Raw genomic sequence first — 23,237 nt, 5'->3', positions numbered from 1 at the left:
AAAAAGCAGAGACATCACCTTGCCGACAAAGGTCCGTATAGTTAAAGCTATGGTTTTCCCAGTAGTGATGTATGGAAGTGAGAGCTGGACCATAAAGAAGGCTGATCGCCGAAGAATTGATGCTTTTGAATTATGGTGCTGGAGGAGACTCTTGAGAGTCCCATGGACTGCTAGAAGATCAAACCTATCCATTCTTAAGGAAATCAGCCCTGAGTGCTCCCTGGAAGGACAGATCGTGAAGCTGAGGCTCCAATACTTTGGCCACCTCATGAGAAGAGAAGAATCCTTGGAAAAGACCCTGATGTTGGGAAAGATGGAGGGCACTAGGAGAAGGGGACGACAGAGGACAAGATGGTTGGACAGTGTTCTCGAAGCTACGAACATGAGTTTGACCAAACTACGGGAGGCAGTGGAAGACAGGAGTGCCTGGCGTGCTATGGTCCATGGGGTCACGAAGAGTCGGACACGACTAAACAACAACAATGCATCTATTTCCCTTTTGAAACTCTCTATCCATATATCTTGCGGATATGATTCCCTAAGTCTACTTTTATTGTGCTGTATGGAGAAGGAAGGTTTGGTGCAAAATGCTTTGCAGTACCAGATAAACAGGCAGATAAATGCTAACATACTCCACTCTCTAAAGTGTTTCCTGTGTTACAAGTTATATATTTCAAATTATAGTTTTCTTTACATCATTGATGGATCAAGCATTGTTTGTGAATGCTTGTCTGGAGCAATGATCCCCATTAACATGGCAGAAGTCCAGGATTTGCATAAATTCTTAACTTGAATGAAACCTTGTGATAGTTTAATTCCAGTTTAGTTCAAAGAACTAAGTATAGGAACTGTCAAGATCTGAAATAGAATTGTCTGTTATTGCAAAGTCCACAGACTTGTTCCAGTGGCTCTATGCACGTTAACTTCCTCATCTCAAATCCTTCTATTTAGGTGTTCCCTAATGCAATCTAAATATACAAAACACACAGCAACACCATATTCCGAAGTAGAAATGGATAAAAATGTCCATTTTAGTTTCTCCCAGGTTCTAATTTTTCTACTCTTAAATTCAGTTTGGCAGATTTCTGCTTCAGTTTCTGACTTGGCTTTTAAAAACGTCATCACAAATATTTATTCACCATTTCTGTATACATTTCTGCTATTATGCACATTTTTGCAAGCATTTTCCCCAATATAAAGCATCTTTGTAGGTTATTTTCACCGCTAAATGCATTTTAATGCACATTTCTCCCCAATAGATGTATTTTGTATGCATTTTATTTGGAGAACTGCAATGCAAAATTCGGAGTAGGGAATACTTTGAGGGATAGTTGTGTTTTGTTTTGATTATTTCAGGAAGTGCAAATTAGGTAGGCTTGCATTAAAATGTGAACCAAACTGAATTTCTCTTTCATCCTGATAAAGGGGCAGAAGGATCTGAACATTGCACAAGAAAATCTAGAAGTTACTTTAGACCAGGGACATTACAAATGGCAAAGCAAATTTAGTTTAGTAATTCATCTAGTCAATTGCTTATGCCCTTTTGCAGAGCAATAAAAAATGTTGTCTTTCAACAACTTGAGACTGAGTATGTTTCCAGCTTCCCCCATCCCCTTCCAACTCCTCTACCAGGTGTGTGCAGTATCCACCACTCTCCAACTTGCAGCCCTCAGCTCTCGGCGCAACATGCAGGAATGGATTTTCAAAATGGTGCATGGAAAGCAGCAAAAACCAGTCACTGGGCTTAGGCTATGGGCTTCCTCCCCATTAGCTCCCCATGCACCACTTTAAAAATGAACTCCACTATTTCTAGTGTCAGTTAAATAACTTATTTCCATGAGTAGGACTGGGACAGGAAACGGGGAATCTCTACCACAGAAGGAAGTCTGGCAGATGTGCAGGAGATTGGAATGTTGGTTACTCACCAGATTGACACAGACATTGATCAGTGACCTAAGGTGAGGCAGGAACGATATGATTGGCTGCCTCTGAAGTGTCAAACAAACCCCTTCAATCAAACTGCTGGCAGGCTCCCACTCAACCTGTCGCCTGGAACACAACAGTAGGTGGCGTTAGGCATCTGGCTCCACCCAGAAACCCTGCACAAGGTGACTGAGAAAAAGGGACTCTGAGGGATGTTTAAGACAAGGGCATCTCAGATGGCGAAAATTTGCATTACCACATGTGCATTTTATCTACACTAGTCAGAAATCAGGGAAGCACAGAAAGTACTGCAGAAGAAACTGGACCTACAGCAAAGAGGTGTTGCCATGAGACTCAACAAACGATAGAAAAATATTCAGATCAACAAACGAAAGGGGTGAGAATTGGTGTGTATGATGAGTAAAGTTGGTTTTAAACCTTTACTGTAAACCACTTAGACAAGTTTGCAGTGAAACAATATATCCAATAAACTAACGACATGGTGTCCTGTGAATTTGTTTTAAATAGACATGCTACAAATGGCAATAGTATGCTTCTCCTCCACTGATTTCAAAGGATATATATTCTCCCAAAATGTAGACTGATTGCTGCTTCAAATCTCTATGGAGAAGCGTATTCTGAATTTGCCCATCAGGAATAAAACACCAGATGGGTGTTTTGAAATCTGAAGTAGAATCCAACAGTTCTAGTACAGTCATACCTTGAAAGTCAAACGGAATCTGTTCCAGAAGTTTGTTTGACTTCCAAAACGTTTGGAGACCAAAGCGTGGCTTCAGATTGGCTGCAGGAAGCTCCTGCAGCCAATCAGAAGCCACTGAAGCCCCATCAGACTTTCGGCTTCCAAAAATAGTTCACAAACCAAAACAGTCACTTCTGGGTTTGCGGCGTTCAGGAGCCAGAATGTTCGAGAACTAAGCTGTTCAAAAACCAAGGTACGACTGTGCTCTGAACATCCATGTTCTGTTGCACATGAATGTAAGATAGCTCAGTTGGTTTCAGCATGGTGCTGATAATGCCAAGGTTTCATGTTTCATCCTTATATGGGACAGCTGCATAATCCTGCATTGAAGGGGGGGGGGTAGACTCGATCAGTGATTCCCAACCTTTTCTGGCCATGCGGCACCTAAGCATCTCTAAAATCCTGATCCCCCCAATTGACATATAATTCTTATTATTCAAAAAGTGAACTCCTATTCATGTAGAGGAAGCCTAAGAGACCATTCACTGTTAACAACTTATTCTTGAATTGCCCCCCTTAAAAATCAAATTGCCCCCCTGTGGGACGTGTGCCCACGTTGGGAACCACAGGACTAGATGATCCTGAGGGTCCCTTCCAACTCTACAATTCTATGATTCTATAAGATCAAAGAGCAGCATGGAATTTCCACTACTTAATGAATACCTAAACAACAATTGTTGCTCATGTGTATTTAATTATGAATAGTCACAGTGATTACAATATGGAAAAGCATTTTGGGAAGTATTTGTGGTTTCTTCATGGATGAGCAATGTAGCACACTTCCTGAAAACAAGGTGGATTTTAGTAAGACTGGCTAAATTTTATAGGTGTATTTAAAATTTGCACTATTCTAAATTCAAAAACAAATCTGTATCTGATGAACGTTCCAATGACATTAAAAGATTAGCACCATCAACCTTTCTAAGCTGTTATATATCGCAACCCTAATCTTCATTCACCAGTAGCTAGATTCACTATCATGTCCATGTCTTGAAAATGACATCAGCAGACTTGGAATCTTCATATTTATTTAGGAATTCAATAACGTAGGTGCCATTTCCACATCAAGATGATTTCAGGAAATGTAAAACAGAGATATTTGCCAATGGACTAAACTGGAAAAGTAGAATCTCCCAAGATGCAATTGTGTGCATCACGGAAGCAACTGGAAGAAAACCATGGAGAATAGTAGTGACCAGGAACTATGATAAGGACTTGATTCTGTGATTAAACCAGAGTTCTCCAGTTCAGATGTAGCGGACAACTATGGCTTAACACAAGACAAGAATGAAGCATCAAAGATGGCAGATGACCGAGGGGGAGGCGGGTAAGAGAGGAATGCTCAACCCCAACCATGGTTTATAAAGTTGGGAAGTAGTGGCCAAACTCCTTTGCATCCTGACTTTTCCTATGACAAGGTATAATTATAACAAGTGGACTTTCCAAGGTTCCAATCAGAAAAACTTCACAAGCAGAATTAGCTTGTCTTCCTGACACAATGTCGCTCTCGGAGAGCAGGAAGGGAATTCAACATTCAAGTCCCTAGGGTACTCCTTAGTGCTTAAAAAATGAAGAAACAATATTTTTTTTATAAAAAAAACTGGTAATATTTGGAAAACAAAATAATAGTTTGGGATGGAGCACACATAAAAATACAATTCAGTTTCCATTAACAACATCTTTTTGATACACAATGGTTACAGGAATATGGAGGAAAATAATGTTTAACTTAGTTTATTTCATCTCATTGGGAAGATGAATTTGGACAGTCTTGATATGGATATTTGCCCATGCAGATAAGAAACATTAAATCAAATTTATACAACTTTAGCCTAGTTTCAAATTACTTTTTCTGGGAAGAAACTCGTTGCATGATACGTTAAAGACTAGCAAATGTATTGGGGCATACAACTTTGTGGACTGGATCCCACTTTGTTAAATATTTTTTTGGGACATCCCCATAGCTTTTCCATGTCTTTTCCATGCCTTTTCTCACACAAGTCTTTTACCTAAATAGATATCCAGGCAACATGTTTCAAGATCCAATATGTTCTCACACTCAAATGACTAATCTGAGCCATATGTTTGCTGATGTAGCTAAAACATGCTAGAATACCATGCAGGAAAAACAGCACTGAGGGAGCTCATCCACACTTCTGCCTGTCCCATGCCTAGAAAGCATGGGGCTGAGCAGTTTCCGCCTTGCCCCACTCCTTTCCCAGGGAAAAACCGCTCTTTAGCGCTAAATCAGTGCAAACATCAATCTGGAGAAAACCATGATTGCCGTTTGCTCCATCTGAGTGCTAAAGAGTTATTTTTCCCGGGGGAAAGGAGTAGGACTAGAGGAAGTGTGCACCGGCCCTGTCTCAATGACTTCTGAAACGACCTCATTTTTCTTTGACTATGCAAAATAAGACTTTTCGTATGGCTTTTTAAGCTCCAGAAAGTTTAGAATCCTCCATTTAAGTTCATTTTAATACAGTTACAGACAGGGTTACAACAAAACACATTCACAGTCCTATAGCATTTATATTACACATGCGTCATTCTTAAAATCTCTGAGGATAATCTCATGAGATTTTAGAAATGACAAAACCAACAAAATTATTATTCCTGGGCACCTGTTTTGTGGCGGATGCCCTATTTTTACCAGTTCTGCTATGGTTCGCCATAAAAGATGCATTTCCTCTATTGTTGTCTCAAAAATGTGGCCACATGCCTATACAACAACAGGAGAAATACATTTATTTATTTTTTGCTGTGAGAGTTCAGTGCAGCAAAACACTGTCAATAAAATGACATACCCTTCCTTCAAGGCTTGCAACAACAGAAACGGACCCCAGTAGGTTTCCGTCACACATGCTCACCTCAAAGTAGGCATCTTGTGAATTTTATTGAACATACGATCCAATCGCTTTAAGATGAGGATTAAGGCCGGCCTCACTGCCTCGGCTGTCCAGTCAGTGATGGGCAGCATCTCCATGATGTATCGCCGGAGCCCACGGCTCTCCATCGTCTGGGTGTCGTAAGGTGCCAGCTTCAGAAGGGAATGTGCAATTTCTGCCAACCTAAAATTACTGCTCGTTAAGAGGGAAATCTCAGATTCCACCAAGTGAGCCCCTTTGTAGAGAGCCACAACCACTGCACAGTGGGAAAATACACCCCATTCAAAAGAATGTTAAGTGATCCAAGAACTCAACTTCCAGCACACTTGAGGCTCACAGTGAGCCAGAAGTGAGTCACCATTTTGGCCCTGTGGGTTACAGGTGGGGATGGGGTGGAAGTGGAGGGGCACAAGCCCATAGGCATGACCAGAACCTGCCGTGCCAATACAGATTAACACAGAGACATCAGCACTCAGTTACACATGCGTGCACATACAGCACATGGATGGATAGAAACACAGGGAGATGCCTCCCTGAGGACACATCGCCCCATTTAATTGTGCTTTTCCCAAGCCTAGCTGTTTGTGGTTGGGGGGCACAATCGAGGTGGGGAGATAAAAGCACGGGACAGTGATCCTTGCCAATGCACAGAAGATCACTACCTTCCCCCATGCTACCTACCCCCCAGAGCCCAGTTGATGGGCAGTAGTGAAAGGTGAGTAGAACTCTCTGACGTTTGGTGGGCTGCAGAGAATGGCTTTGGGCAATGGGCTGGCCACCACTGCAACACTCCATGGCAAAACTAAAGGAACAGAAAAATTTAAGAGACTTAAACCTATGAGTGTGCCATCAGTTTCGCTTTGCTCCAGACACTGTCTGAGTGGCTCAGCAAGAAAATGTCTTATGCATGTCTTTGTATTATTTTTCAAAACCATTTTCTTCGGTTTTAGTTCTTTATATTCATAAAAAACTAAGTGAAGCTGTTAAAATACACAGACCAAACTTTCATGAAGCTGCAATCACTGAGAGAACTTGCTTTTAAAATGTTTACATGAGGAACCTCAACCACAATAGAAGCAGCTCTTTGTTTCCACAACCAAGGTAAGTACAGTATTACACTAATTCAACTGGAGACACAACTTAAAAACTCATAAATCAATAGCATATATTGAGGAACAATGTATCAGCAGGTCATGAAGAAAGTGAGAAACCTCTTCAACTCCATCCTGTAGATGTAAAAACAGCTATAAAGCAACCACATGTAGGATCCAAAAATGCACAGATCAACTACCCAAGGATTACAAGTAACAAAGCCAAAGGCTCTCTTCCCCTGAAATAACAAATAAGTGCTAAACATGGATGCCAGATTTGATGGAGATATAGATAGCTATATAAGATAGCTATATAAGCTAAGATATGCACCAGCTGTTTGCCTGAACTTGTAAGCCCTTTGCCATGAGCTGCAATTAAAACAGGAAGCCTCTAAATAATCATAGTTTCCAAAATGGAAAACTATGGTTAACAGCGTCAGTAAAAGCCAGGATATTAAAATAGTTTGCACTTGATGTATTAACCACCTGGCTTGTTGCAACGATAGTATACAATTTCCTACTTCAGACAACAGCGGACACGAAGGTTAATTAGTAGTTTCCTTGTTTTATTATGGGTCACATGACAGAAGGGGCAAATAGGCTCTATGCACAAGCAGGAGGCTTGTGTACATACTTAGGCTTAATAAACTGAGCTGTGATAACCTGTTATTTTTGATAAATACATCTTACTAATTCCACATGGTTTTCCCTTATGAACTACCAACTCTAGCTGAGCTTTTAATGCTAAATGTTTCTTGTAAATTTCAACCCACAGGTTCAAATCCTGCCCCCAGAACAACAGAGGACAAGCCTGCTCCTTCTTCTGCATGCCTATACTGCCTCCCTTTAATCTTCCCTTCTCTAGGCTAACCCAGAGCTCAACATCATACTTTAGGTGGGGCTAAAGGTTTCAGCTAAAACAATACAAGGAGCTTGCAATTTAACAAGTCTGGGTGTAACACAAAGCCAAACTATGGCCTAGCTCCAGGTTGTGCAGCAGCGGCAGGACCAAGGGATGAGCAACGCACACACACACGTTTATGCTTAGCCATGGTTTGGTTTAGTGTTATGCTGTTAGTCTATTGTCAAAAGCTTTAGGATTCTCCATAAAGGTGTTGTGATAACATTAAATAAAGTTCCTGCAATATATTACCATATAGGCTTCAACAGTTTGATATATGTTTTACATATTTCATATATATACTTGAATATATACTTCTATATATTTCATATACATACCATACATATTTCAGATATATACTTAATGTATTATTAAAATAATACCTCATATGAGACTTTACATCCAGCAGCTCTAAGGAAGTCACTCTGGGCTCTCCAGCTAGGTTCTGCAAAATCTTCAGTCTGGGGCCACAGTGTTTATAGAACTCAGTACAGATATTCAACAGGGACTCACGGGGTCTCCTGAACTCCTCCCTAGCAATGCGTTCATCCAGCTCCTCACGCTGAATGCCTTGGCCTTCCTCCAGCAAGTGAAGGTTTTCCCTGAAGGGAAAGATGCAGAATGTGAAGGTGCAAACAGAGAAAATGCACTGATAAAATAAAAGATTGTAACAAACTCCTCCTTTTGAACAGGTAGGGATCTACCCATGAAAATCATGGCTTGGCAATTGACAGAAAATGAAGAGTGAGCAGCTAGAAAGACTAGAAAGAGATAAAAAGGTCTATTGTCGGTTTCCCCTTGTAGCAAATTGTTGACATTGGAACCCAGGGAGAGAGAAAACCGCAGAGGCGTTGATCAGAAATGCTAAGGAGACCGGGTGGCAATCTTACAGTACCTGATAAAGTGCAGTTTAGCTCCTTGATCTGGGTATCTAGAAAAATATACGGGAGAATGGTATAAGGGAAAAGACCGAGGACCTGAAATACACTTTGGACCCCTTCAGACAGTGCTCCCACGTCATGTGGTGAGCATGCCTTCCCTCCCAACACAGTTATTCTGCTTCTGACACCACTTGACATCCATGCATGGGTGTAACACTTCAATGGAGTTGTCTGTGCATGAACTCCAATCTATTAAAGCTCTAAACTCAGAATACCCTATCAGGTGCGGAGGCAAACCTTCACCTTAGAAGCGATGGGGCAGGTGGAGAGGTATTGGGTTGCTTTGGTTCAGTGCCCAACAGGTGCTCTGAGCATCTGAAGTGGTTGTTTCTGAACCATGCTCAGGCAAAGCAGCCAGCCTTCAGCCAAGAGCAGAGGAGGGTGGCAGAGGCATGGAAGATTGCATCTGCACCCAATGGATGCTCTGAGCTTGGAATGTCCTTAGGCACAGAGGGAAGCCCACATGACTCAGCCTCCTGTCTTCAGCTCAATGCAGAAGGGGAGAGACACATTGGCTTGCCTCTGCCTGTAGCTCCAGCCTGAGGTTCATCTTGCTCAGTAGAACTTAGATCCCCTCTTGCCATGGGGAGGGACGTGGGGTGGGTAGGATTACTGGACCCTGTGTATGTTGTGTGTGTATACAGTTTCATGGGGAAACAAGGAACCTCCTCTACACCCACATGCATTCTAGCTCTGCTCTCCAGATGCTGTAAACAGATAACAACATATTATTATCTTCTCTTTCATGTTGTGCTTGCAAGTTTCCTGTGAGTATTGGGCAGGCTACTGCTGGAAACAAAAGATATTGGCAAAGATGGACCTTTGGCTTAATCCACCAAGGCAATTCTTTCGTTCTTCTCCCAAAGCCATCGTCCCAAACTCCATGTTTCCCCGTGAAACTATGTGCACACGCATACAATATCATCAGGAACATTAGGAACTGGAGCTTGGATTAGCAAGTCATAGGACAGCCCCAGTTAATTACCTAGTATTAGTTCCAGACGACATAGTATGGTTAGCAGTAGTGGTTCCTTTATGGCCTTGATCACAGCGACTCATCTGAGGGGCAGTCATTGGCCTGTTTAATGGAAAAAAAGGCAGGGTCAAAAACTAATATCCTGGTGACAATTTTTGCATTTACCACAGAAATGTGATTTTTTATCATCCAAATGCTGTGATCAAGGTCCAGTATTTGCTTTTGACCCCAAGTTTCTCACCTAAACAGATTTTGCTAATAAAAAATCATATTTGAAGATTGTGCTGATCTGAATTCTCATTTGACAATTCAAATCAGTCCTCATGAAAGAACACTATCAACTTTTACAACAGGGTCTAACATGAAATAATGTTCTTGTGTTCTTCACTTCCACGTTCTCCATGGTCACAGTCACAGAAGTGGAGCAGCTCACCTGGTAAGAACTTCCACGCTGTACAAGAGGGCTTGTAAGGATGTAGCAAGAGCAGCTGTAGCAGCAATCTCCTCTCGAGCCGCAGTCACAGTCTCCAATTGGGAAGTTTGCCTCTTAAGCCTCTGCAGGTAACAGGGAACCAGGGCTTCAAGGACCATCAGCATCTGAAGACTGAACCCATGTCATGTCATGTCATGTCAGGATGAAATCAATCAAACCAAAGGTGCACCCAAGCATACAAAATTCTAATATTTTGAACAGGCATATAACTTGCTCCCTGCTTCTTCACACAGCACTGATGGGCTTAGATAGCTTCCTTGGAGAAATATTTTGAGTTTAACAGTTTAATAATTAAAGAAATTATTATTATAGTATTAATAATTACTAAACGAATGTTTAATTGAATAAAAATGCACTGCACTGTTAAAAATCAGGCAGCCTACTTGAAACAATCAGGGTAGGTGCTAAGAGTAAAATGACAGCTCTAAAATACATTTCACGATCCAACAAGAGGAGCCATGTGCATATTTTTGGGTGCTATGCGCATGTTTACTGAAGTGAAGCTAGCAGTGCACATGTGCAATCCTAGGCATATGGTCTTCAAAGCAACTGACAGTCTGAGAAGCAAGCACAACTCCAGCTCCCGAACAGCTCTTCTCTTCCCTAGAAATATGCACACCATTTAAAAACCTTTTTAAAAGGCAACTTTGGAAAAGGTTTAAATCATAAACAGGGCCATAATTTGCCCATATTATACTTTTTTAAAAGGGAGACATACAGTGGTACTTCAGTTATTGAACAGCTTAGTTTACAAACAACTTGGAATTCGTACGCTGCAAACCTGGTAGTAGGTGTTCTGATTTGCAAACATTTCTTGGATCCAAACATGCTCTGTTCTGAGAGTTGCACTTCCTTTTTGAGTGCCACACTTCTGTTGCCTGCTCGCTTTCCGCCTGGCCTGGCCTTCCCTGACTCAGTGCTGGGGCCACGGCGGCCGCAGGGAACACCCAGAATCGGAGGTGGGAGTGGTTGATGCTGTAGTGCCGGCAAAGGTGGCGGAGGGACCCAGCACTGGGCGGCAAGTGAGCGGGCAAAAGATGTCATTGCCACCGCCCCCCCCCCACCGCCAGCGCTGGGTCCCTCCGCCACCATCACCACTGCAGCATCAACCACTCCTTCCTTCGGTACCAGGTGTTACCCACGGCCACCGCTCCAGGCCCCAGAGCAACGGCGAGTGGCTCAGCCCCAGCAGTGACTGCTTCACCTCACAGGCTGTGAGATGGCATGGGCAGGATGCAGGCACTGCTGCTGCAGTACGAGTTCTGCAGCAAGGAGAAGGTGCCCAAGTGGCGGGGGCTGCTTGTGCCAGCCCTGTAGGTGAGGAGGGGGAGTTGAGTGTGTGTGTGAGGGATCCAGAAGAGCTGGCTGAGGAGGGGGGAGAGAGAGAGAACCCGATTGGCTCCTCAGAGAAAAAACTTTTGCTCCCTTTTCTCTCCCCCCCTTTCATGCACCTGGCATGCACTCCTCATCCGTCCAATGACAATGGGTAGATTACTGGCAGTTTTTGATACTGGGTAGTAAATTGCAGCCTGGTTTATTGCTTTCATTTTATGGATCAATGGTCTCATTAGATAGTAAAAGTCATGTTAAATTGCTGTTTTAGGGGTTGTTGTTTTTTTTAAAAAAGAAAGTCTGGAATGGATTAATCCATTTTGCATTACTTTCTATGGGAAAGTACGCCTTGGTTTTGGAATGCTTTGGTATTGGAATGGACTTCCAGAACGGATTAAGTTTGGGAACCAAGGTACCACTCTATCTCTTTCTGCTAGGCTCATGCCATCATAGTTTTATCTGCAAATGCACTCAGAAACTCCAACTCCAAAACATAGATTACCTTCTGAATGACTCAGGGGCATATGCAACAACTGTTACACATAACTTTATGGCCTCGCTGATGGAAAAAGTCAGGTCCTCGTTGCCATAGCAGAAATCTGAAAAGGGGTGGGAGGAAGTAGATTATAAATTCTGTGGAAATGGGGGTGACACAATCAGGAGGAGAAATCTATTCAACAGATAACCGCAGCCCAGTAAATTGATTAGCTAACTGTAATCCGATATTCCTGTGGATTTAGCCACCCGCTCGCTATGATTTCTTAGGCAAGTAATTCTCTTTCTATTGCAGATCCTGATTTGTATAATAGGATTTATCCCTGAAGGTGTTTTTTATGATAAGAATAATGGCACAAGAGTAAATCTGACCTACACTGAACTTTAGCAATAGGTTTGGTTATTAACCTAAATATATTGCAGCTGGTATTGGCTAGTTAGTTAGCACATAACTTAGCAAAATTAAATACACCCAATCACAACAGATTTTTGGCCATAGCAATCTCCTTAGCACTGCCAAGGCAAGATGCTGCTGCAGTGACATGAGAGCAAACAAATCCTCACTTCCTTCCTGCTAACAGTGCCTGCTCCTAGACCAGTGTTTCTCAACCTTTTTTGTGCCATGGCACACTTGTTCCGTGAAAAAAATCCCGAGGCACACCACCATTAAAAAAGTTAAAAAATTTAACTCTGTGCCGCCCTATATTATAATTATGACTGTAAGAAACACTTGCCAAATATTGCTTTCCGGCAGGTCAGTGCTGTATATTGGCGGCCGCCAGGCACGTGACAATGCAAATCGCCCTTCCAGTCGCCGCACGTCGCGGCACACCAGCCAGCGTCTCGCGGCACACAAGTGTGCCACGGAACAGTGGTTGAGAAACGCTGTCCTAGACACCAGACTTCTCAACTATCCTACTTTGAGCAGGACATCCCATAATTACAGAAGCTATCCAGACTTCTGATTGGATCCCGGGTTGTCCTATTTTGGCTTCTGCACTTTGGTGCAAGTTAGCTGGCTCCCGTTCAAACATTGTTGGACTCTCCCATCAGCCCCAGCAAGCAGTGCTAATGGTCAGGCATGATAGCAGCTGGAGCCCAACAACATATGGAGGGTCACGAGTTCTCCATCCCTGTGCAAAACAGTTTGGAAAAGGTTTGTCAGTCAGAATCGTCATGGCAGCTGAAACCGTGCATGTCAGAAGCATTTCAGCTGCTGAACAACAGTTCTCACAAGGAAAATGTCAGCCCTTCCACTAGGCAAACTGAAGCAACTGCCTCAGGAAGTGGGCAGGCACAGTGGCATATTGAGCCCTTGGGCACACCACTGCTTGCCAACAAGTCCTGCTGCTGCTGCCCACATAACAGCAAGACCTCTTGTATCCAGCTCCTGCCTTGCTCTGAGTAGGCCCTCAGAACAAAACATTTTCCTGGGGTGACTATGAAATCACCTGTGCCACTGTGGCAATGATGCTTACTGTTAGAGAGTTAAGGAGGCAGGCGGCTGAGAATGTAGAGGCTTGAAAGAAGCTTCACTGTGCTTCAGGAGGACAGGCAGGTGTTTGTAATTGTGGGAGAGTTTGTGTGTATTGCAATGGGCAGGTCTTGGGAGTCTGTCCAAGACAAAGGTTGGATTGATGGACAAATCATGGCTGACAATAACTATTGTATTTTTAATGTTTTGTAAACAATTTTGTGTACTGCCTTGGACTGCCAAAAGGCCATCTATAAAGAATTATATAAATAATGTCCTCCATGCTGATAAAGTGGGGTGAACACAATGACATTTTAAACCTAAATAAATAATAAGAGTTGAAGCTGAAGTATGTTCAAAGGTTAACAGAAAAGACGTATTTATTTCATTAAAAAAGCTAATTCAAAGTAACTTTGGAATACCTAATGATTTTAGAGGCTTTTCTGCTTTCACTAGTTCCAGAATGTCCAGATTGTCAGGAGTGTCTCCTTCTAAGGACTGCAGCAGATCAAACAGGCACTGAGCTGATACACCTTTGCTGGGCGCATTGTTTGTTGCATCCTGTATTTAAAAAAATAAATGTAATTCTGATTTCCACGTTCCATTTACATTTTGTTACACTTACAGATGTAAGTAGCATCATATGTATATAGTGACATGTTTTACATAATTTCTACTAACTTGAATCCAGTACTACAGGGTGGTTGTATGTTACATGTGGAAAATGGAAATCCCTCCAAGGTAGTCTAAATTTCTGAGAGAGATACTGATCTGCACTTTCCTGTGAATGATCAGGAAATCAGTTCCATGAGCCCCACAGCACAGTCAGGATCAGCCTGGGATTGGTAGGCCCAAGCAGAGGAGGACGAAGAACAGACAGAGATGGCTAAACTGTGGGAACCTGGGTTGGTGAAGGGCAGATTACCTTTTCCGCCCCAACTTCAGCCATTTCAGAGGAAGAAGAGTTTGGATTTGATATCCCGCTTTATCACTACCCGAAGGAGTCTCAAAGTGGCTAACAATCTCCTTTCCCTTCCTCCCCCACAACAAACACTCTGTGAGGTGAGTGGGGCTGAGAGACTTCAGAGAAGTGTGGCTAGCCCAAGGTCACCCAGCAGCTGCATGTGGAGGAGTGGAGACGCGAACCCGGTTCCCCAGATTACGAGTCTACCGCTCTTAACCACTACACCACACAGGGATGCCAGATCCTGCTTTGCAGAGAGCCTCAATGGAAGTTGGGGAGTGCTTTGATCAGCCAATATGGGGTGCTGAACAGGAGGTGGCAGCAACCGAACAGGAGACTGAGCAGGAAGAGGCAGCCCTGTCACCTAGAATTAGGTGCTGCATTTGTATAGGGGAGCAGGCACCCCTCCCCCCCACCCCACCCCACAATGAAACATGCGCTTGCAAGCTTGACATTCCCACAAAATGAGATGAGTTTTGCAAGGGAGTGCACCATGAGTCATCTTTAAAATCTTGGAGGGAGGGGAAAGTTGTTGGGAATCCATTTGTACTCACAGGAAACTCCAAGAGAGGAGCCACACTGGCAAACAATTGTAGTACAAAGGGCTTACGATGTAGAATGTAAAATTGACGGCAGGCAAACTCAATTGCTTGACGGAGTTGTGGGTTGCTCTCGTAGTCAGCATATACCTGGGCAGAGAGAAAACACTAAAGGTACTATTTGATTGGTAGGCATGATGACCCATTGCAAAGTCACAATCTAAAGTTCCACATTTCACTGTACCTCCTGTTCATTAGATAGATGGATGGACAATTTGGATTTAATATTTCTCTACAAAGCGACAATGTGGCTTGTGTCCTTAAATCATGTGAAGGAAAGAACTGAAACGCTATGTTCTGAAGTGACCATGTGCAAGGAGCAGATAAGGCCAGTGCAAGAAGCAAAATCAGCACCCTCTCTCCACATCAAGGAGCTCCAAGGCAAGTTTAAGATAATAGGACTTTCCAGCCTTCACAGTAGCAGAATTGACTTCATGGCTAGTTCAGGCCTGTTCATTTCTCTCTGGTGAGAGACTCACCTGGAGCATAGTGGGGAGGATCCACTGGTACCCACTGAGAGAGAAGAGGTGGTTGAAATGTACAGCTGTGTTGATGACAGTGGCAGCATATTGCCTCAAGAGGGCACTGTCCTCAGGGTGCAGGATCAGGGCTCCATTGAATACATTGAGGAAGAGCATGATTTCATCCCCCCAGGGATATTCACTAGGCATCCCGAGAAACATCTCCTCCAGCAGTTTAATCCAGAGGCTTTTCTGAAGGGTGTCAAGGCCAAATAGCTCCTTTCCAGCTATAAGAACAAGGTGAGCAACATGAGTTTCAAACACAGCAGCTTGCTTTAAAGATGAATAAATACCTTACGTTCCAAGGAAAATCTCCACTGTGAGCCATCGCCTCTGCAGATATGCTGACGGCAGGTGGGGAAATGTAGTGGCTGCTTTGTTTACATATTATATAATCAAACACACCACTAGAACCTTTATCTTACATTTTTCTGATCTGAAAATAACCTTGTTATATTATAATAAATATTAATGTTATCAATTGGCATTTTAGTCTACTCAGTCAGCAAATCAGAGCTACTGGAGTTGCAGCCAAAGGCTTTCTCCTTGTAGTACCTTGTGGATCACTGAAGAGTGAGAACTCAGCATCAATGGCGCTGCGAGGAAAAGAGGGCAAGCGGAGGAGGTCTTCTTGCAACAGAGACACATGAGACTGCTTGTGAGCAACGGGGATCTTCTGGGTCAGAGAAATGAGGAACAGAACCCTACCCACTTCTTCAAGCTTGCGTGTGAACACCTGGTAAAACAGCCAAAGAAAGAGTCTGAAATTGTGTATGCACACATAAAATGCATACATTGACACAGGAACACTAGTGTCCAAAAAAACACCCACAATTAGGTCTTGAATCTGACACCTATTTAACAGATGCTTTGCTCCACTAACCTAAAGCAAGTACCACAATATACTTTATTCGACCGATAGTCAGAAACAAAAACATTTCTCAATACAAAGATAAACATATAAAACTGAAGGCATCAGAGGGATACATAAAATATAAAAAATATAAAACTGAAGGCATCAGAGGGATACATAAATGGGGTATGACCGCGCTACTAAACCTCCTACAGATAACCCACACTAAAGCAAGTACAGTAATAATAGATGCACAGCTATTGGCAGGGGGACAGAATACCTGTTTCTGAATGAGTTCTTGGCCCCTTTCTGGGTTCATGTGTACCAAATTCAACTGGGGAGATACTGATCTTCGAAATGGATAAATATCACGGACATAGGTCTGAAGTGGAATGAAAAAAAGAAAAGAAATATATTTTACCAATAAAATAATGCAATTTTAATCGCAGCAGTAATAATGAATGTTCCTTAGTAGTAGCTAAATGCTGTGCTATCTGTGGTTCTTCATCTGATGTCTGTGCCTTTAAAAAAACCACCGATGAATCATCCTTGCTTCTGACTCTAAAACTGGATGAATGCTTTTTACTCCAAAATTTTAAAACTGCAAGACAAAATATTTCTTGTAACACATCTTTTTCCAAGATGGTGCAATCTACATAGGAAAACACAGTTGTCAATAGCAATGATGACATGAAATCAACTCACAAAACATTATCTCACCTTATTATAATGAATAAGATTCCATCGTTTATCCATTAAGAAATAGTTGGAAGATTGGGATTCAGATATGTTAAAAAATTCCAAACACTCCTGAAATGGAAAGAAATAAGCAACAGCTGTTATCTTTTGAGCAAATCATATAGGACATAATTTAAAATATCTTATTTGGGTTCCAGAATACTTTTTCATTCAAGAAATCTATCTATTTTAGACTCTAAATTCCTCCTGCAGGACTATGATTACATCTCATCTCTATAAACCACTGCCTGTAGAAAGGGGGGATTTTAAAAACTGCATAGTTTTTCAAGAGGATGAAAGTATTTGCTTCTGATCTGAAATACTGTACTGGAGATTCTTTTAAAAAAAGTTATATTAACTGATGTAATCCTGCAAGTATTATTGGTCATCCTTGTGGATATAAGGCACAAGTAGGGTGGTAGCTGGGAATCCCTTCATGTCCTTAAACAATTCCTTCTGCTTAGGATAAGAGCTGCCTGGTTTCAGCCATGTTGGCATGTTAATGTTGAATACAATTTTCTTTTATTTATTGTATTTCTTTGCCCCATATACTGGAGGAAATTCATGCTTTTACAAGTCTGGTCTGGGTAATTGGGAACTCTTCCATAGCAGAGGTGTTGATGCTCAAGCCAACCCTGGCCTTGTTCTATTGGAAGGGGAAATCACAAATAAACTGAACTGTCCTCCTTACCCTCCCCATAATAGCCCATTTATGGCAAGAAAATTCCTGTTTCCCACCAAACCCACCAGTATTTCAGAACTAAAATAATATGAATCTTCATTTTTCTGTGAGAGGAAGTGATTTGGTCTAATATCAACATTGGTCAGACTGGCTTTATTTAATGCGAAATAAATATTGTCTCATTTGGTAAGTGTTTGAACCAACCCTTTTAAAATTAAATAAAGATGATCTAATCAATGTACAGTTGCTGATTATACATCTAAGTAGATACCGGGACAAATCACTCACAGAAAAATGAAGCTTCATATTTCATTACTTCCATTATACTGGTGGATTTGAAAATATAGGCATCAAAACATTGTTCTGAATTGTTTTAATAAAATAGTATTCAGACCTTTAACAGAGCTTCAAACTGAGTGTCCTCATGGACTGGTAACTGAGTTGGGATATCACATTCATTTTGCCCATGAACTACAAGGGTCTTGGTGCCTACAAAAATATAATATAATATTGTCTTAATATAATTAGTATAATACAACGTCCAATGTAATTAGTATAATTTAATGTCCTAATATACTATACCAGACTACAAAAGACCAACACTACTGGAAATATTAACCCTACATGGTTATTAGAAAAAGGGAAAAAAATAAAGTACTATTTCAAAGCCACTGTTCAGTGTCTATATTTCAGTTTATATTTATATCCTGCCCTTCCTCCACAGAACCCATGGAACTGTACATGCCCCCATGTTATTCTCACAAGAACCCTGTGAAATATAGATGCTTTAGTTGCGATTCTTGCATTGCAGGGAGTTCGACTAGATGACCCTCAGGGTCTCTTCCAACTCTACAATTCTATGGTTCTATAGGTAGGTCAGGCTCAGAGAGAGTGATTGGCTCCATGTCACACAGTGTGCTTCGTGGCTAACTGTGAATTTGAACATGAGTCTCCTCAGTCTTCATCCAATCACTACACAATGCTGCCTCTATTGTGCAGACAGCAATCTTTTGTTCAGAGACATCACCAGCTAGGAAGTGTTTACGGTTAATATTTTATGCACCCTCAGGGGATTCTGAAGAAAACTATTTAAGAAAAATAATAATATTTGAGAACTCGGGGGGGGGGGTTGTTAAAAATGATGATTGTTAGATCAGTTGTTCACACTGCAGCAGATGCGGCTAACACAGAACTCGCAAGGACATATATTGCAACCCATGGTTATTTCTGGCAGGAATCCAGCACACAACATTGCTACTTTGGGCTCAAGGCACTTTCCTGAAGCTTTGAAGGTTGGTGTGTCTTTGTGGCTCACTGTGTGTCATGCAGGACATTGCAATAAAATGTTGTTTCTGCAGATGGATACCAGTTCTCCAAATGTTATGGCTGATACACCGACTCTGGTCAATTCCCCCAGTGGAGTAGGAAGAGTGTGGGGAACTGGCCTGATCAGCCAAAGAGGGTGGCCATCACTGATCTACCAAGTCCTTTGTGGGGGCATATTTAGTTTAGTTTAGCTTTTAAAATAATAATAATAATAATAATAATAATAATAATAATAATAATAATTGTATTTTAAAACCCAACTTTAAATTTTAAAACTGGAAATTTTTTAAGAGAATTGACTTTGAAATGTTTAATTAAAATGAGAGCATCAAAAATAATCAGACACAGCAGTGCTGCAGCAGCAAAAAGTAAATATAAGAAGCAAATTCTGTCTGTACATAGCGAATTCCATACCAGGCATTGAGGCAGTAACCAGAAGCTTCACTTCGCATTGTTCCTTCTTCATAGTCTGTTTGAGATCCTTGAAGAATAGTCCTTCTACATATCCTACAACTTCCCACAGGAAAGTCAGAGTCGCTGAAATGGCATCCATGCCCCATTCACATGGCGTGCGCACAAAATACATGATCAGTCCCACCTATGAATCACAAAGATACAGACTGCATTTGGCTTAGTTCTGCAAAGAGCATCACTTAGGCACATATTAGCCCTGCCCTAGAGATCCTCACTTCCAAAGTGTAATGCACTGCACTTTGGAACTCCCTGCCTATTGAGATCAAGCAGGCCCTTCACTGTACTCTTCTTGGTGCCTGCTGTAAAACATTATTATTTTATAGCAGGCCTACCAGATGCTTAGAAAGCTGAGATAATTTTATCTCTTTTAGTATTTTAACTTGTTTTCTCAGTTTTATTATTTTTCTCATTTTTATTATTTTATCTTTTCGTAAACTGAGGATTTTCATAATAATAATAATAATAATAATAATAATAATAATAATAAATGTGAAGTCCCCTCAGGGAACACATGCTGCTGCTTGAAAGAACCTCTTGACTGAGTTTTCCCATCCCAGTTTTCTGTATGCTGTGATTCTGTCAAGAGTTCTAACTTGCCCCTAGCATGATGAATGAGATTCCTGTAGCTATGAAGGCGGCTTTGTCTGACTAGCAATGGCAGCGATCCTATTCTTTCACTAACTTTTGAAACTTTAGTGATCATCTCTCAGTAATGTTAAATCCTATTTCAGGTCCACTTTATTTTGATTCCTGTATTTCTGTTTCTTAGTCACAGGACTATGGGCATCAGAACCAACACCACAATATCAGCCAACTGTATTTTGCCTTTATTACACTTTGGGAACACCCAGCAAGTCTTTTCTTGGTTTTAGGGAGGTGCAAATCAGACCAGTGCTTATATTTTGGAGAAATGTGTAAATAATGGCTACAGTTTTGGTTCTGTATGGGACTCAGAACAGCTTACCAAGTAATTAAACAGAATATGGGATGTCTGGGCTGGGAAGTCTCCAATGTTGAGCAGAAGTTTCCTTAGCATATACATCAACTCATCCTAGAATAAGAGCAGAATTTGCTTTTCAGCTATAATACTTTCTTCTCAAAATTTAACTCACTTTTACTCTTTTCATCAAAAGGATCCAGTCCACAAATGCATTGGTTAACTTCACAGCTTCTACTAGGATAAATTATTGTACCCGGCTTCCACCACTGCCAGCTGAACTGGCTTCCCAGTCATTCACTTTCATGTTAACTAAACTGAAAATCCCTAAAACCTGGAATGAAATCTACTGATGCCTTCTCGTCTCAAAATGTTCAGGGCATGCATAAATAAATAAATAAATAAATAAATTTGATACTAGTATCAACACATATAAAAGTTAAAAACTTCATATGAAGGTAACATTTCTCTAAGATAAACATGTTTTCAAAAGGCAGAATATGAGGTTTGACAAGGGCTTTTTTTCCAGCCAGAACTCAGTTCTGGCCCCTCTCAGGTGGGCACCATTGCCATTCTAAGAGAACAAGGGTGGTGTTCATGGTTAGTTCCAGCACCTCTTTTTCTAGAAAAATAGCACTGGGTTTAACCATTCAAATTGGTCATATAGCCAATAAAACAGCCACTGAGCTCCATATTTCATTAACATGTTCAAATAAACCTGAAAGTTGTGAGTTTCACCAATAATTTTTTTCCCCAGAAGTTCCCCAGCCATCCTTGCTTCAAAGGTATCTTCGTATGTACCCAAAGACAATATAACATTATAAAGACATACAAGAAGTTCCACTGGTACATTAATTTTAATCATATACTAGAAAACAGAGCCTATACCTGTCGATTGCTGATCGTAAGTTTCTCCAGAAAATGTCGAAGAACTGTAGAAGGATCTTCAATGAGACAGTTCCACAGGACTTGCTGAGCCACGGCACTCACTGCACAAGATAAAAGGAGAGGGCTAGTTTGGGCCCCATTTCAGGAAAAAGTACCGTAAATGTCACAGGGCAATAACTAATGGTTCACATTTCTTTTAGCTAGGCCAGGTCCCACCTAGCCTCGTGAGTCTAAAATCAACTTGATTTTTGAGTTTACTTCTCTCTTCTGCACATAACCAATTCTTTGTGTTTATTTTAAATTATGAGCCATCTGATGGCAACTGCGTTTTCACCTTTCCATGCAAAACTTAAGTTGCTTCCCAATAGAGCTCTTTAGAACAGCTGAGGCATTGCTATTCTACAACTAGCCTGAAGTGGAAGTTTCACATTCACAGTGCAATTCTATACAGGTCTACTTGGAAATAAGTCCCACTAAATATAACTTAATTTACTTCCAGGTAAGTGTGCTGAGGACTGCAGCCTAATACTATATACATTATAGAGTGATGTCTTGGCAATGATCCTTCTACAATATTTTACTTTTACTTAATTGCTGCTTATTTAGTGAAATATGGAACCTGGAAATAGGAAACTTTTGAATACAGGAACAGTAGTCCTAAAAACTTCAAAAGCACACTAAGTGCTAGGAATCAAGGAGGCAAATGCATGTTCCAGTTCCAACATGAGAAAATGATACCTTAAATGGATGTTATGTCCTAACAATCCATTATGGAACCAACCATGGGATTATATAAAATTTATTTCTGTAAATTGCTTCAATTATTTTGTAGAATGCAACAAATCAATTGACCTAATTCAGGCAATAAAACAAACCCCTCTGCCTATAACAGAAAGGTAAGGATTTCTCTACCAGCTAGATACTGATTTTAAGTGTGTGAAAAGTAGTGTGAATGCTTTAAGAGTTTTAGGCTGCAATCCTACTTTTCAGATAAAGGTAAAGGTAAAGGGGCCCCTGACCATCAGGTCCAGTCGTGTCCGAATCTGGGGTTGCAGCGCTCATCTCGCTCTATAGGCCGAGGGAGCCAGCGTTTGTCCGCAGACAGCTTCTGGGTCATGTGGCCAGCATGACAAAGCTGCTTCTGGCGAACCAGAGCAGCGCACGGAAACGCCGTTTACCTTCCCACCGGAGCGGTCCCTATTTATCTACTTGCACTTTGATGTGCTTTTGAACTGCTAGGTGGGCAGGAGCATAGTCTCCTTAAAAAAACACCCCTTCTTTTTTTATATAGAGGAAAGCTACTTAGAGGAAAACAACATTTGTGCTGTGATCCATGGGGTCACGAAGAGTCGGACACGACTAAACAACAACAACAACAACAACCAGATATTTTTTTTTAAAAAAAACCCTTCCCCCTCTTTTTTTTCACTGGTGGGGGTGAGTGTGAGGGAAGAAAGAAGAGCTTTTCAATTGTTTGTTTTTTTGTGGGGGGTTCCTCCTGGATTGTTAGCAGGCTCTGAAAAAATAGCTGAGCTCTAAGTGTAAAGACCCAGGTGGCGCTGTGGTTAAACCACTGAGCCTAGGGCTTGCTGATCAGAAGGTCGGCGGTTCGAATCCCTGTGACGGGGTCAGCTCCCATTGCTTGGTCCCTGCTCTTGCCAACCTAGCAGTTCGAAAGCACGTCAAAGTGCAAGTAGATAAATAGGTACCGCTCCAAGCGGGAAGGTAAACAGCGTTTCCGTGTGCTGCTCTGGTTCACCAGAAGCGGCTTAGTCATGCTGGCCACATGACCTGGAAGCTATACGCTGGCTCCCTCAGCCAATAATGCGAGATGAGCGCGCAACCCCAGAGTCGGTCACGACTGGACCTAATGGTTAGGGGTCCCTTTACCTTTAAGTGTAAAGATACCAGTGAAGCTGAAAAGAGTTTGCTGGTTTGTGTGAGGGCTTGTCTTCATTTCTTATTGGTTAGGAGGGAGAGAGCA

The 23,237-nt window shown here is 41.7% G+C and overlaps 1 protein-coding gene across 1 annotated transcript in view; it reads right to left on the bottom strand.

Annotated features, from left to right (window-relative positions):
* The window catches only part of UNC80 (unc-80 homolog, NALCN channel complex subunit), a 133,878-nt gene that overhangs the window by 32,415 nt on the left and 78,226 nt on the right, over positions 1 to 23,237 (bottom strand). Inside the window, exons 38-54 of the mRNA XM_060282245.1 lie at positions 21,254 to 21,354; positions 20,393 to 20,479; positions 19,369 to 19,552; positions 18,023 to 18,117; positions 16,929 to 17,018; positions 16,489 to 16,590; positions 15,911 to 16,091; positions 15,314 to 15,582; positions 14,790 to 14,924; positions 13,694 to 13,832; positions 11,805 to 11,901; positions 9,911 to 10,081; positions 9,487 to 9,579; positions 8,456 to 8,491; positions 7,944 to 8,162; positions 5,551 to 5,751; positions 1,926 to 2,049 (exon numbers count right to left, since the gene is read on the bottom strand). Of these exons, the coding sequence (XP_060138228.1) occupies positions 1,926 to 2,049; positions 5,551 to 5,751; positions 7,944 to 8,162; positions 8,456 to 8,491; positions 9,487 to 9,579; positions 9,911 to 10,081; positions 11,805 to 11,901; positions 13,694 to 13,832; positions 14,790 to 14,924; positions 15,314 to 15,582; positions 15,911 to 16,091; positions 16,489 to 16,590; positions 16,929 to 17,018; positions 18,023 to 18,117; positions 19,369 to 19,552; positions 20,393 to 20,479; positions 21,254 to 21,354 (2,324 nt within the window). The remainder of the gene's footprint in view (positions 1 to 1,925; positions 2,050 to 5,550; positions 5,752 to 7,943; positions 8,163 to 8,455; positions 8,492 to 9,486; positions 9,580 to 9,910; positions 10,082 to 11,804; positions 11,902 to 13,693; positions 13,833 to 14,789; positions 14,925 to 15,313; positions 15,583 to 15,910; positions 16,092 to 16,488; positions 16,591 to 16,928; positions 17,019 to 18,022; positions 18,118 to 19,368; positions 19,553 to 20,392; positions 20,480 to 21,253; positions 21,355 to 23,237) is intronic.

Source organism: Zootoca vivipara, chromosome 1 (genome assembly GCF_963506605.1).
Source record: "Zootoca vivipara chromosome 1, rZooViv1.1, whole genome shotgun sequence".
Classification (NCBI taxonomy): domain Eukaryota; kingdom Metazoa; phylum Chordata; class Lepidosauria; order Squamata; family Lacertidae; genus Zootoca; species Zootoca vivipara.
The sequence above is the reverse complement of the archived record's forward strand: the minus strand, read 5'-3'. Positions and strand labels throughout refer to the sequence as shown.